Source organism: Brachycentrus maculatus, unplaced genomic scaffold (genome assembly GCF_059751285.1).
Source record: "Brachycentrus maculatus isolate JH-2025_06_01 unplaced genomic scaffold, ASM5975128v1 h1tg000121l, whole genome shotgun sequence".
NCBI classification, from domain to species: Eukaryota; Metazoa; Arthropoda; class Insecta; order Trichoptera; family Brachycentridae; genus Brachycentrus; species Brachycentrus maculatus.
Window position 1 is genome coordinate 1,698,091 of NW_028280874.1, and position 14,722 is coordinate 1,712,812.

A 14,722-nucleotide genomic window follows, 5' to 3' on the forward strand; every position below is an offset into this window, starting at 1 on the left:
CATTGGATAAATGGGTGAGAGAAATTAAAGATTTTAAAGTAAAGCACGATGCATAACTATCTTAAAATTTAATTTAGTGTAAAATAAATATTAATTATCTCACTTGCCCTTGCATTGTCCCAACTGGCACGACGTACGAATATGTTATCATTATTTTATTATTAGTTGGTCAAATTAGCAGTGAACTCATTGTGAACGCTTCTCCCCCAAGCAACCCCGTTCTATTAAATCTATATCCTTACATTCTGTTAGAGCTGATTCGTAACTCGGATGAAAAAACGCTGATTTCACATTAATTTTATAAATAAGTTTTTCACGTTTTTTAGGTTGTAGAAAAGTCAGTGCAGTCAATATTTTGAATTCTAGAAAGATCACTGAAAGGTTTTTAATCATTTTGTGACCTTTCTAAAACCAAAATGTTACTTGAATTGTAGTCTAAATCCTAGTTTGTGAGGATTCAACTGTATTGTTTGAGGCGCAATCTTAAAAAAACTTATTTTTAACTATTTAGCAGTACTTATCTACCCGTTTTTTATTGTATTTCACTTGGTAAATACCAATTTTTCTTAAAATCTATTGTGACACATGTTTAAATGAATTCCGCATCATTTTGATCGAAAATGATGCGGAATGCATCAAAACACGTGCAATAATGGATTTTAAGATATAGTGGGATTTACCAAGTGATTTAAGTTCACAATTTTATTGATTAAAAATATTAATTCACAAATTTTATAATACTTGTATAAATATTCTTCACCAAGATTCGAAAAATTGGAAGAATATATTTCTGCATTACGAATTAAAATTTGAATAATTAATTCAAATTACATATTAGTTTCCATAACTGCATGTATAGATATTACGATGAATCCACTTTAGACGTTTAAATTGTTTGAAAATAATTTCTATCTCCTTTTGCATTCAGTCTGGTGATATTGGGCCGAATTCTTTACGCGTTTGTCCTATGAGTTCACTGCAAATAGCTGAATTTGACCTACTTTCGTTCTTGTGCTTGAGCGAAGCCAGTATGCTGACAGTCTGGTATGCCTTAGTGGATATACATATTATAATGGCACGTTGCACGTCTTAGATAAAAGAAATCAATGATCAATATGAAACCGGTGGCATTTCACATGCCTGGGACATTGCATTTATTTTCCTACCTAGGCCCTTTCTTCTTCAGTTTCACTCGGTTTATCCCTAAAAGTGGACCCTGCTTTCCCCGCTTTGTACTTTACAAACTAGATCCAAACCGAGGGTTGCTCAAATATCTTCAACTAACTAAAACATTTTTTCAACATCAAGATATAACTTGGCATGACTGCGGAATCTTATACATTTATTAGATGTTTGCAACAATTTCTATTTTTTTTTAAATTTATTTAACGGAATGAATGAAAAAAATATGTACAATTTTTATCTGTATGCAAATAACAATATTTCTATAATGAAGTATTATTATATGATATATTTAAGGAAGAAAAATATTGTAAACTATGTCACAAAAATAATACAAAAATGTATGATATTTTTTCAAAAATACATTTGCATTTTAGTTATTATCATGATTTGTATTTTTACTGTCAAAAAATATCAATAAATTTAGTTGTAAGTGATTTTATCTCAACAGAATTGTATTCTTTTTTACAGTGTCTTTAATGCAACTCATATTGTATTTTTTAAATAAAATCTATATAATTCAGATTAATATACTAGTCCTACCTAGATATAGTTAAACGTAATATGCTTTGCTATCAAATATACAATAATTTTTCAAAAAATCTTAAATATGTATATTACCGCTTGAAGCAATCTTCTAGAGACTAAAACAATAGAAAAATTAGATAACAAAACAGCTTTTGATATATCCTTAAATATAGATGACAAAATAAAGCTTAAGCAAATATTTAACGTCTGTGTCGCTTTCCCTAGCAAATTAAGAATGTAACCAGATGTCTATATTTATCCGATTTCAAAAACTTGGCATGCTCAAGCAACTCAAATGTATTTTTAAATTAGTAAAATTCTCAAAATACAGCATTATATCAAATAAGTTATAACAATGTCTATATGAATGCCTTCGTTGTTGTAAAATGCACCGAACTTTGTACCAATATTGTGTTTTTATACTTTTAATCCAACCATTGTCCTATTGTATTGTGTGATTAATACATTAATGCTATAATATAATTACATTTACTGTGTCCGTCTGTGAAGTGTCATCTTAGCTTTATCAATATATGTATATCTTTATATATTTCTGGCTTGTATTAGAAACATCGATCTTTTTTCATCAGAATGCATATAATATACGTAGATATTAATGAAATCATGTGTCTACGTCCACTTTACCTCTAAATCTATCTCATTTATTTCATTTTAGCATTGCAACATGGAACCGAAATGATCTTAGCATGTAGCACCTTCATAAATCGAATGAAAGTTTTGAAATTCATAAATGTTTTTACATACTTTTACTTGTATCACACTACTATTTTGTCAACATGGTCGTTCTAATGGAATGAATTACTAAATCGTTTCAAATAATCTGAAACAATCACGTGAATTTACCAAATAATTTAAACAAACTAATAAAATGGTATAAATAAATTCTTATAATAAAATAAAAAAAATTCAAATACTATTTTATATTCTTAAATAGACTCTAGTCTAAATCTTAAGGAGCTTCATATAAAATCGTAAACATCATCACCAAAATTTAAGTTAACATTCCCTAGAAGTATTTTTTTAAAGGTATTTATTAAAATTGTCTTGGACTAGAATCTAAAGCGCAGGACTGATCACCTTGTCTTCATCTGATTAATGATAAAATCTATGCAGAGTCACATGCATCATTGAGTATCAAAAAAAGGTTAAAAGTAAAAATAATAAACAAAACTTTATTCCTTTTTCAAAGCAGGATTCTCGAAAACAAGCGCGTCGATACTAAACAGCAACATCGCTTCATGACAAGTATTCGAAGACAATAAATAGAATTTGGCTTGTATTTTTGTACGGTTTTCATATTTTCAAAAAAAATTGATAAATTTTAAACCCATTTTTACATTACGGACTTTCAACTTTAACGGACACCCTCTCTCCCAAATTAGTCCATTATATCGAGGTTGTACTGTACTCTTAGTAGGAAATAGTATGGTTGTAGACGGACCTTTGAGTAATTTCTTCTATCAGAACGTCCTCATAATATATATTTTAAGTGAATTCGATATTATCTGATGTGTTTTCGATTGTGTGAGCTACAAGCATGAAATGAAAAATGAAGGCTTTGATTTGGGCTTTAGGAGCAGATTGCGCGCGCCAAGATGGTGACCGGGAGAGCCCAGCTCCAGGTGTGGTATCACGGGGAGAGACGGGAGCTAGTAGTGGCTCTCATGGCGGCTGATGAACTTGCAGCCAGAGACGATGCTCTCGGATATGGCACACTTCCTGAAGCATATGCTCAGCTTCGTCTACTCCCTGTTCAGTGAGTGTATCACTTTATTTTTATTTATAATATCTTATTTGTTATACAATTTTTATCAATTACATATTTGGGCATTGAAAGCTGTCCCGCTGCATTCCCAGATCTGTTAGACCTTCTTTTGCAAAGCAATTTTTCAAAACTAAGTCGCGAAATTTATGAGAGTAGTAATATAATTTTATTTTATATAATTTTATAAAAATGTGAAATAAAATTGTATCCCGATTTTATTGTGAATTTACATATAGAAGCTTTGAATATCCTTTTTTCAATTCAAGAGTTATTTTAAGAGATTAATTACTCCATATTCAATTTAAACCGATCCTTGTATTTTTATAATTTTTTACAAAAATGTTGGTAATATTAGTATAAAACCACTCACCGAGATATTTATGTGTACCGGTTTCGAGACGTACCCGTCTCTTCGTCAGGACAATCACTACCACAGCATGCAAACGATACTAACCGTCACTAGCATAGCACTAATTTACACACTTAAAATACACAAAATGTTTAACACATGTGATTTTGGTCGACCCGAATAAAAGTTTTTGATTATCTTACCTACTCTCGTTTTATTTCTATGTCGTATTTTTTAAGAATGTTTAGTAATAAGTTCATTCTTAGGACAAACTAACTAACAAACTAACAAACTAACCATCACGCTGCTTCCCCGTATGGGGTAGGCAGAGAGAATTGAACGCCACACCACTCTGTCCTAGCAAACATTCTTCGCCACTCCCACGTTCATGCATCTCCTCATACATACCCGCCGATTGTTTCGACTCCTAACTTGATCACTTTCAAGTATTTGGCATACTTGATCGTGCCAATTTTTTCTCGGTCTTCTTTTGCTCCTTTTTCAAATTACATTCTTAGGATACTTACAGTCTTAGGATACTTAAGTAATAAAGGGTTAAGTTGGATACTGAAAGCTGTCCCACCGCATGCCTAGATCTGATACAGAAGCATCTAGGCTTTCTGACAGATCTGCTCTTGCTAAGCAATTTTTTAAACTAAATTGCGAAATTTATTGAAAATGTGAAACAATATAAAATTAAGTTGGATAGCTCAAAGTGATGACTCTTGACGCGTGGTCTCTTTGCAGAGATAATAGCGGTGTAATGCAGACAGCCGTGGCTCCCGCCTCCCAAGCCCCCATATGGAACGCCACCCTCACCTTCTCGGGGGTGTCTGGGGCCGAGCTGGCGGGAAGGGGCCTTCAGGTCAACTTGTGGGATCTCGTGCCTCAAGCGGAGCCGGTCTTCCTCGGAGAATGCACGGTAAGAGAAAATATGATAATAAGGGTTGATATGTACCCACTACAGTATTGAGATCATAGTTTTTTGATCGGTAATGATATGCAACCCTTTCGCGTCTCTTATTCTTAAATACAAACAACAACAAAAAAAAAACAATAAAAAAAATAAAATAGGATTTTTTCAGGTTAGCGTTAAAAGGAAAAATTTTGTTTTAATTATGTTTTCAACATCATTTCCTTCTTCATCAAATTATTTCAACAATGACTGAACAGCGCCTGGAAAATCAAATGTATGCAATTTACGCAGCACTGAAAAACTCGTGAAGGGAGCTAAAATGTTATCAGACTTAAAAGAGTTTAAAAATTTCAATTTAAACAAAAACATATGCTGAAGTTTTATATTAAAATAAATATATTAAAAAATGTTTCTCAACATATATCAATATTTATCAATATATAGTTTAATGCAACAATTAGTAGAAATTTATCAATGGATTTTTAGTTTTACAATTCTGTAAAAGTATTTTTATATATCTAACTAACTGTGTGGGGTTCGAGAAGAATCAGCTTTGACCTTTTCATAAGAATTGTTCCTCATCTATTTTAGTGATAAGGGAGACGAATGACTATCACGATGTCAGATCTTCCTTCATTTCGGCATTTTATATTTACGAGTATAAATCCTATTTTAACTCATATATATTGCAGTCTGAATAAACTCCGTTGATATTAGATCTTGAGTTACGAAAACTCACTGATAAAGGTGGTAACATTTCCTTTAAAGTTAGGTAAGGATGTGATATGTGAATTATAGGTGGATTTGGAGAAAGCTTTTCTTGACGACCGCGCAGTGTGGTACCGTCTGGAGGACCCGAAAGGGTTGCGAAGCGGAAACTCATCCGGGCGGTCTCCAGGACATTCTCCCAGAGGATCCCTTTCTGGGGCTCCCGGTACACCGAGAAGAGACTTCGCAGGCCAGCGATCAGTTTCAGGTAAAAAAAAATCTAGTAACACTTATTTAAAACGGTACCTATTAAATGAAGTAGCATTTTCTCAATATTATTAATATTCAAAGCATTTACTTTGTGGTTAGTCATTTTTACTTTTTTTTTTACAAAAATGTTAATAATATTAGTATATAGCCACTCACCGAGATTTTTATGTCTACCAGTTTCGAGACGTATCCGTCTCTTCGTCAGGACAATTCGTCAGGAAGTAGCATTATTTCATTTAAGAGATCTGAACATGGATGAAGAAAAGGAAGTTATTTACAATAACCTGTCATATGCTGATTGAGTGATCATTTTAAATACGTATAACATTCACCATTCTTCTACCCATGATTGACAACAGCAATCGTCATAATTAACGATCATATAAGAAAACTGCAAATTTCAAGTTTTCCTTTACAGTGCGATAAGTTAATCCAAAATTGTAAAATGTTATGTTTTACTAGTTCAAAATCACAAAATATATTACATAAAAATAAGTTCCAAAAAAATCACGTGGTAGGTACGGATGTTAAATTAACTTTACAGTGTATATCTAGACTACGAAAGATTAACCCAGCCTTATAAATAGCCAAGACTTAAAGTTTAAATACATCTTGATAACAATCCTTCCAGAAATTAATTCTCGTACTACTCGAGTACTCGTAATAATACAATAATCTGCCCATATTCAAAATTCCGTCATCCTAATATCGTAATCTTTTGTAAGACACGTTTTGATATTTCAGACGATGTGGACTCTATTGGAGAATGTACTTCTTTGCTGCATCCTGACCACGCCTGGACCGCAGGATCCCGTCGAGGGTCTTCCCAATCAGAAACCCTGGAAGTGGAAGTCTACCAACTCGGGAAAGACTTCTCGCGCTCACTACCTGGTTCCAGACGGTCGTCCTTTCAACAGCAACAAGAAAAGGGTAATTTTTTTTACCTTTACATAAAAGGATAATATTTTTATTTTATTGATTTAATTTATCGATTTAAACATTTGTCTACCGTATATGTGGTCCAAAATTCGATTGCCAAGTTCAAAAAAAATAAAAGAGATTTTCAATTATAACAATTCAATAACACACCTTTGACTGGTAAATTACAATAAAAATTAAGACGTTCAACCCTTCACTGAACTTTTTTTGCATGACTGCATTTACAGTTTGTCTTCGAGAGACAAGTGAAGTTATTATTTTGGCGTTCATAGCGCGTCTTTTGGCTAAATTATGAACTATATTCGTGAGTTATGAATGTCTCTAATCAGTAACAACAAAGAATGGCTGCTTATATTTTTAAAGGACGTTTTAACACTATGTTTTGGGTATGTAACAAATTTGATACACAACGCAGTGAAGGGTTAATAAGGGGAAGGTGAAAAATATAAAATAAAGTAAATACTCCATTTATTCAATGCAGTGACCTTTGCATTGTTGGGTGTAGATATGGATCAAATTAATTAAAACAATTTGTCCCAAGTAGTGAAAGAAATTTTTGAATAAGCGTTTCATCTGTATTTCAAAAAATCTTAAAAAGCAGATAATTTTGTTACTTATTTGAGGAAAATTGTTTGAAATGTTTAAAATTGATTTATTTTATTATCATGAAAATGTATAAAATATATGAATGTAAGTAAAATTTCTTATTAGAAAAATTTAAAAATCTTCATTTAAAAAAGTACACCTGCAGAAAAGATGTATTATTTAAAAAAATATATATATTTGGAATTTTCCAGCGCGATCTGATGTGACAACATCTTTATTTTGTTGGTAATAATTGACAAATATCTGCGCCCTGCGAGCTTTCTACACTCTGTCATAAATTATAACTTCATATTATTCAAGTAACTTAATTAAATAGGGAAGCTTGAATTTTTTTTCCTTAACTTATGTTTTCATCTTTCCATTAGCATCAGGAAGCGTCGATTTGGACATCCCCGCCCCAGTGTACAGAGCGGAGAGAAGAAGATCCTCTGTTGCTAGGCCGAGGGATCCTGACGAGATCCTCAGGAACCTGAAGCAAGTTCGAGGAGAACTTGGCAGGACGATGAGTCTCTCTGGCAAACAGTCGAGACGTAAGTTACCTCATACACTTGAACACTCTGTATAATACGGTTGTATAAATTTTCATACTCTAGACTTAATAACTACACTTTGAAACACTTAGCAAGCACTTTAAAAACTTTTGAACATACTATTGAGTAGTCTTAATTGCCCTAGGATTTGTTTGGCATAGTGTGAGTGGTGATAAATAAACATTATAAATGTGTCATATTATTTATTAATTTGACAATAACATGGTGATTTTAATATAAAAATAATAATAAAAATATATAAAACCACTTTTTTGAACTGTATAAAATAAAACAACTTTGTTTTTAAACACTTTTTTATTAGTACACTTTTTATCCAGCCGGTTTCGACAAGAATCTTGTCGTCATCAGGATTTATGACAAGGTTCTTGTCAAAACCGGTTGGATAAAAGTGTACCATTTAAAAAAGTGGTTAAAAACAAAGTTGTTTATTTTATAAAGTTAAAAATGTGCCAAAGTATCTGCGAAAAACATTCAAGAAACCACTTTTTTGAGTTTATGTATTAATGTAAACTCGAGTAGTTTTGAGAACTGCAGATGTTCTCATCAACATTTGAAAATATAAACAGTTTGTTTTTTCCCCTTTTTTATCAAAACTAGTCGTGTTTACATTAATTAACCCAAAAAGTGATCTTAAACAAGTGTTTTATTAAAATAAATAAATCATAAAAGTGTATTCGTAATGTTACTTCTACGTTTAATAGTAGAATCTAATAAGGGTGGTGATAATAAGTTTTCATTTTAATACTGACGAATTGTGTAGACTTGTACTAAACAAATATGTTCCTGAATTTAAATTTAGTCAACTTTTTAAATTAAATATAAATTTTTAACATTATTCATAAGATTTTTTATGTAACCTTTATTATCCAAATAATACAGTAGACAATAACATCAGATTTGTTAGGAAAAAACTAATACTTTCACAATATTTTTTACATATATACGTTCTCTTTACTGTGCACAATTTAAAATGTACGTTTAATCGTAAATGTTTTTTGGAGCACCTTCCTGAAAATAACTGTCAATATACATTTGAAAATTAAACTTCTCAATAAATAATTATTTTTTAATAGGACCGATAGCACAAACCACATTATCACATTGCTTCATTTATAATAACACCAAAAGTAGGGTAGGTTACACATTCAATATAATTTCCCTTTTTCGCGTTAGTAATACTATAGTTATTAATTATAAAACCTCATAGTTACTTCATAACTCTCTTTCTAATACTTATTCCAACTTTCCGACAGCAACTTTTTTGCATGCTTAGACATTTTGACGAAAATAAATCAAATAATTAATCAAACAACTTAAATGAATTAAAATTGCATGACTTCTTTTGTGAACCGTATAAAACCATTAAATATAATATTTCATTAAGCTCACATAAATGTATTTCTGTGAGCACATAAATGTATTTCTGCTTAGATTAATCGGGATAAATTTGTTCCTTTAACTTTGGTTTGGATCGTCAAATCAAAGATTTTAATTCTTAACTATAGAATTGAAATCCTGGCATACTGAAAACTTTTTTCTGATATTTCATTAAATTATACATAACCTGAAACAGACATTTTTAAAACTTATTACAATAAAACATAGTTTTACTAAATACTCACTAAGATAAAAAAAGCAGTATTTCCAGTCCTAAAGCAGTCCTAAGAAAGCAATATTTCCCAACATTTTTTGTAAAGTGTAATAAATTCTATGTAGTACATAAATAACAATATTTGACACTTCGTAAAAGTTTAGAAAAAATATATCTACATACTTTTTACAAAACCAAAAACAACGTTTCAATAAAAATAATGTGTCTAATGAATATGTATTAAAAAATATATTTTAACCATATACCAAGATTTGAATTGAAATATTCCCTTAGAGTTTATTTTCTTGCGCATGAATACATAATACTCGAGAATCTGATGATTTTTTTAGAACATGCACTTTCTATAAGCACAAAAGACCTGGGAGGTTAGTTTATCCCTGCACATGATTGTAACCGCCTACTTATCTTATTCTTTCTTTCAATTGTCTCTTCTTAGCTGCGGATCTCTAGCCCAGCGGTAAGATTACACCACCAAGTTATTGACCATCACTCCTTGCCTGTCTGTTGTACTGTCACTCGACTCGCATACTCCTCTGTGTCCTCTGTCGTGCCACCCCTCTGTCCACCCCTGCTATGCCACATCACTCCTCACATCGTCTGACCATCTCATGACGCTGTCGGTACATCGTGCAATCAACGTGTTCAACCCTCATGCATACCTCGAACTACATCTGTGAAATCAGCATCAACAATTTATTGTTTACTCATTTCTCATTGTTTTACAATATTGAATTGATCGTCGAGTGAACAGTTTTATCAAAAAAGTTGCTACTTAATTACACGCTTTACAGCTCAATAGTGTTCCGCAAACTTTTCTATTCAAGGCACACCTACCAAATTAACAAATTTTAGAGGTGCATATTTTCCATAGAGGTGCGTATTTACCATATTATGGTAACATATTTAACATGTTTTGTTTAATGGGAAAAGTGAGCCTACTTAACTGAGCACAGGTAATCAAAATTGGGGACAATTGTGTTATTTTCACAAAACTACCCTTTTTTCCGCGACACATCAACTAATCACCTCGGTACACCAGTGTGCTCGGCACACACTATGTAGAACAATGGTATAGAAATATTGATATCTCGACATAGTTGAATAAGAAGTCTGGGTATTTACAGAGCTTACGGCTGGTTTAAGTATACCATTCATTATTCCAAATTTAGAAGTAATATTAATCCTTCAATTAGACACATTCATTCACATGTTAGTTCTCGGCACCATCTTTGGTTGGGTTGAATTAGTTTTATCAATTGGCAGAGGCCTTTATGAAATGTAAATAATATTCTTACCGAATTATTTTACATGCTAGGAGATGCTTGAAAACATGAGTATCAATTTTATTTACATTTTTTAATCAGTTCTATTATATTAAATATTTTGAGTGTGTCCAAATCTTTGTTTTGAAATCTGTTCTGTCTTGTAACAAAACGATAAAATTTCTGATAACAGGCGTTATAATTTTAATTGACAAAATGATTCTATCTTTAAGGCAGAGATATTTAAGCAGGTCTAAATATGTTAAAAAAACATTTAAATTCACTTGTGATGTCACAACTACAAAATGATAGAGCTGTTCATTTGGACGAAAAATGTAATGAAATGTTTATCGATGTGTTTTAAATCAAACCCAATCATGAAAATCATTTGAATCCATTCCATGAACTAAAAAAAATTGTAACAAAATTCAAAAATTTTCATGCTTAAATTCTGTTAATTATAGCAATATTAAAAGATTTCATAAAAAAGACAAATATGAAAAAAAAATTGTCGTGGTTTAAACAAATGTTTTTAAAAAGAACTAAAATTAGTAAAGGTGCAATAAAAAATTAAAGCACATCACACTGAAAAAATACATAATAAAACAATTCCATATAAGGCTTTAATCTTTACGATTTGATTTTATCAAATTATGCGTAGAATTTAAAAAAATACTGTCCAGAGAAGTGGTTATTAAGTGAAATAACCTTTTTATTAAGAAGTACATATATGCAAAGTTAAAATGAATTATTAATCATTTTTCTGCTCCTTTCTTGAAATGATTGTTTTTAAATCACAGTCGATGTTATTTTTAAACGTCGTATTTTTATTGTAAATCGTTACTACGTCACGAATTTAAACTCTGAGGGTATGTCCATTTTAGGTACCAGTAGTTTCCGGGGTAGTCCGTTGTTGGGCGTCGGAGACGAGACGCCCCCGGAGCCGGGCCCCGGGCAGCTGGTGCCGCGGGGACGTCCGCCCTTGATGCGGTCCCAACTCAAACTGGCAATGCAGATGTCGAAGGGTCAGCTGGAAGTGGAGGTTTGTTCGATTTTCAATTTTTAAAATTCATAACTAGCAGGTACCTAATCGCAGAATACAAATCAACATTCGAACAAAAAAGGCACCATAGACAATGGGCAGAACAGTATAAGGATAGTTGGCATATTTGTATTTTCATTATAAATAAAATATGGTTTTTTTTAACAAATTTTTTTGTAGATCTCACCAAAATATATCAAACTGATACTTCGTCGAAATCAAAATACTATGTTCATAAGTTATTAACGTTTGTCCTTCAACCTTCATCATTGTAGAAGAGACTTGGTTCGCAGTACAATATTGATTTCTGTATTATATTTTGACATCTCATCAAAGATGAAGAAGAATATGGAAGTCTGGGCATTTACGGGGCTTACGACCGTCATAGGCTGGTTTAAGTGATCACTTTACACACGTGTAACATTCACCAATTCTACCCATTATTGACAACCACACTACTCAAATTCTTGGAAGTTCTATATATATGAACCAATTTAGAAACCTTGTTCATGAATCACTAGAACTTCACTAGAGACATCTATTGGTGAGATGTAAAGAAGCTTTTTATTAAGCAGAAACTCTTATATTACTACTATTACTCTGTAGTTACTACTATTCACAATTCAATGTTTAATCAATGACTACTAATCAATGAAAAAAGGCAAAAATCCTTTTTTTTTAAAAAAACGTTTTGAACACAATGACTTCAAATTCTACTGACATTAAAACGATAAAAAAATCATAAAAAATACGAATGTGTTTTGGTTTCGTGGTTAAAGTCTTGAACTTTTGATTTTGATTTCAAACACAAGCCAAATAAGCTTACCTAAAATATATATTTTTTTACGAATATCGTAAGATCACAAATATTTCATTTATCAATTTTTAAAAAAAAATCCTGGGCTCATATAATGTATTAAATTTGAATTTCTTAAGATTCTTCTTAGAAGTCTTCGACTTAAAAATGAGATTATTTTTTTTCCCTGAAGATTATTTGTTTATATCAAAAGCTTTATTTTTGTGAGCAGATTATTGCTGCTAAGAACATAGTAGCAGATGACGGAGATACCCAGCCGGACACCTACGTGAAGAGTTACCTGAGAGACGGAGAAAGGTGGCTCCAAAAAAAGAAGACCAGGGTGGTCCGACACAGTACTGACCCACAGTATAATCAAACGCTCAAATATCAGGTAATATATACACGTATATTTAACCTTCGTCCTTTAACGTAATTTTGTCCGCCTCCGTAGTGTAGTGGTCAGCACCCTCGACTACCGTTCTGGAGGTCCCGGGTATGATTCCCAGGGGGGCCCAGTAAATATAGGTGATTTTTTCACTCTAATATTTATTCCATATTACCCTGGACTGGTACCTGAAGCGGAGGGCTGATCACCTTTCCTTTATGTGTTAACGATCAAGATTACACTACGTTTATATGATGCAGTGCCCTATGCACCATTGGGATGCGGATAAGGGTTTGAATGAAAAAAATAACCTTCAGGTTTTACAGTACAATCCACGAAGAAATGTCAGTTCAAAACTCAAAACTTAAAACTAACATTAATCAATACATTTTTACATAATGATGACATGTTTCGATGTACCTATCGGGATAATCGTTCACTCCTTCAACAACGTCATATATAAAAAAAAAACTTGATTTTTCAGGAGATCGTTTTCAATGTTTAAGAATATAATAAAATATTTTAAAAATAAGTACTAAGCCACTTATTGAACTTTTATTGTGCAACAGGTCTTTTTAGGTAAAACCTGATGGTTTTTTCTCCATTTGAAAAATATTTAGGATATTAAAAAAAAATATTAAACAATACTTTTTCTTTAAAATTCAAAAACAACACTTTCTGCCCTGTAGCAGGTAAATATTAAGTTAAAAATATTCCGGTAAATATTGGTTGAAAAACGGTTAATATGGAAAAATTCAGAGATACCGAAAACCAGAAAATTCTAGACAAATATATGAAAAATAAATCAGTTTTTTTTTATTGCAGGCTTCCGAGGTACTCGGCCGTACTCTTGTAGTGATGATATGGCAGCGAGCGGGCGCTTTAGAGCACAACGTTTCCTTAGGAGGCTGCGAACTCTCTTTAGAGAAACTTCCCGCCAAACCCCCTAATCCATCCTGGTATCCTCTCTACCCCATGCAACAGAAGATAACTGACTTGGGAGACTCACCTTGACAGATGCAAAGACAATTGGAATTTAATACCGCTCATAAATGGATCAAATTCTGCGCATCGTCTATTAAAACATGCACATTGACTACCATTTTGAAAATGATACACATATTGTGTAACTTTGACTTACGATTGATACAACAAGTAAAAAGGTTTATTGTTGATCAATCTGATACATTACAATTATGTATGACTTTGTTGTTTTGTTTTTATTTTTACTTAAGCGTCGATCGCAGATCTCTTATATTTATCAAATACAATTCATTTGCGTGTTTCTATCATATTTGACCTAAGAAACGACCTAACAGGGCTATATGAAATGAATTTACACAAGTCCTAAACTACACATTGTAAGCAATGCGTTTATATTATTATGTTTGGGCCAACTCTGAACAAAGCAATTTATTATTATTATTATTATTTAATATGGTAACAGTAGTTTTTAAAAAAATAATTCTAATTAATTTACTAGACATTTCTACTTTCACAATCTTAAAATGAATGACGCAGTTGTCTCCAATAAAGAGACTCAGCTCTTGTGCTTGGAAAGGGATTTACCCTTATTATTTATTGTAAATATGAAGTTAAGTGAATCATGTATTCGTTCGCAATGATGCCTGATGTTTTCAAAAAACATTCCTTTGAAGGCAACATAATTCTATATAAATCTTTAATGGACCAGACTTATTACCAAACGCCTGAAACCAAAGCATCTGTGTCCTTCATTTCTACTCATTTTTCAAGCCTTAAAAAGGTGCAAAAATGATATTTTCTAT

The 14,722-nt window shown here is 31.9% G+C and overlaps 2 protein-coding genes across 2 annotated transcripts in view; one reads left to right on the forward strand and one right to left on the reverse strand.

Annotated features, from left to right (window-relative positions):
• brn (beta-1,3-galactosyltransferase brn) overlaps window positions 1–14,722 on the reverse strand; it is a 435,255-nt gene that overhangs the window by 305,032 nt on the left and 115,501 nt on the right. The gene's annotated exons all lie outside the window — the stretch shown is intronic.
• Window positions 3,327–13,949, forward strand: LOC148309575 (regulating synaptic membrane exocytosis protein 2-like). The gene is made up of 8 exons (XM_088259954.1): window positions 3,327–3,487; window positions 4,593–4,767; window positions 5,560–5,737; window positions 6,484–6,669; window positions 7,650–7,814; window positions 11,594–11,751; window positions 12,780–12,941; window positions 13,761–13,949. The coding sequence occupies exons 1-8, from the start codon at window positions 3,327–3,329 to the stop codon at window positions 13,947–13,949; spliced, it is 1,374 nt and encodes a 457-aa protein (XP_088116080.1).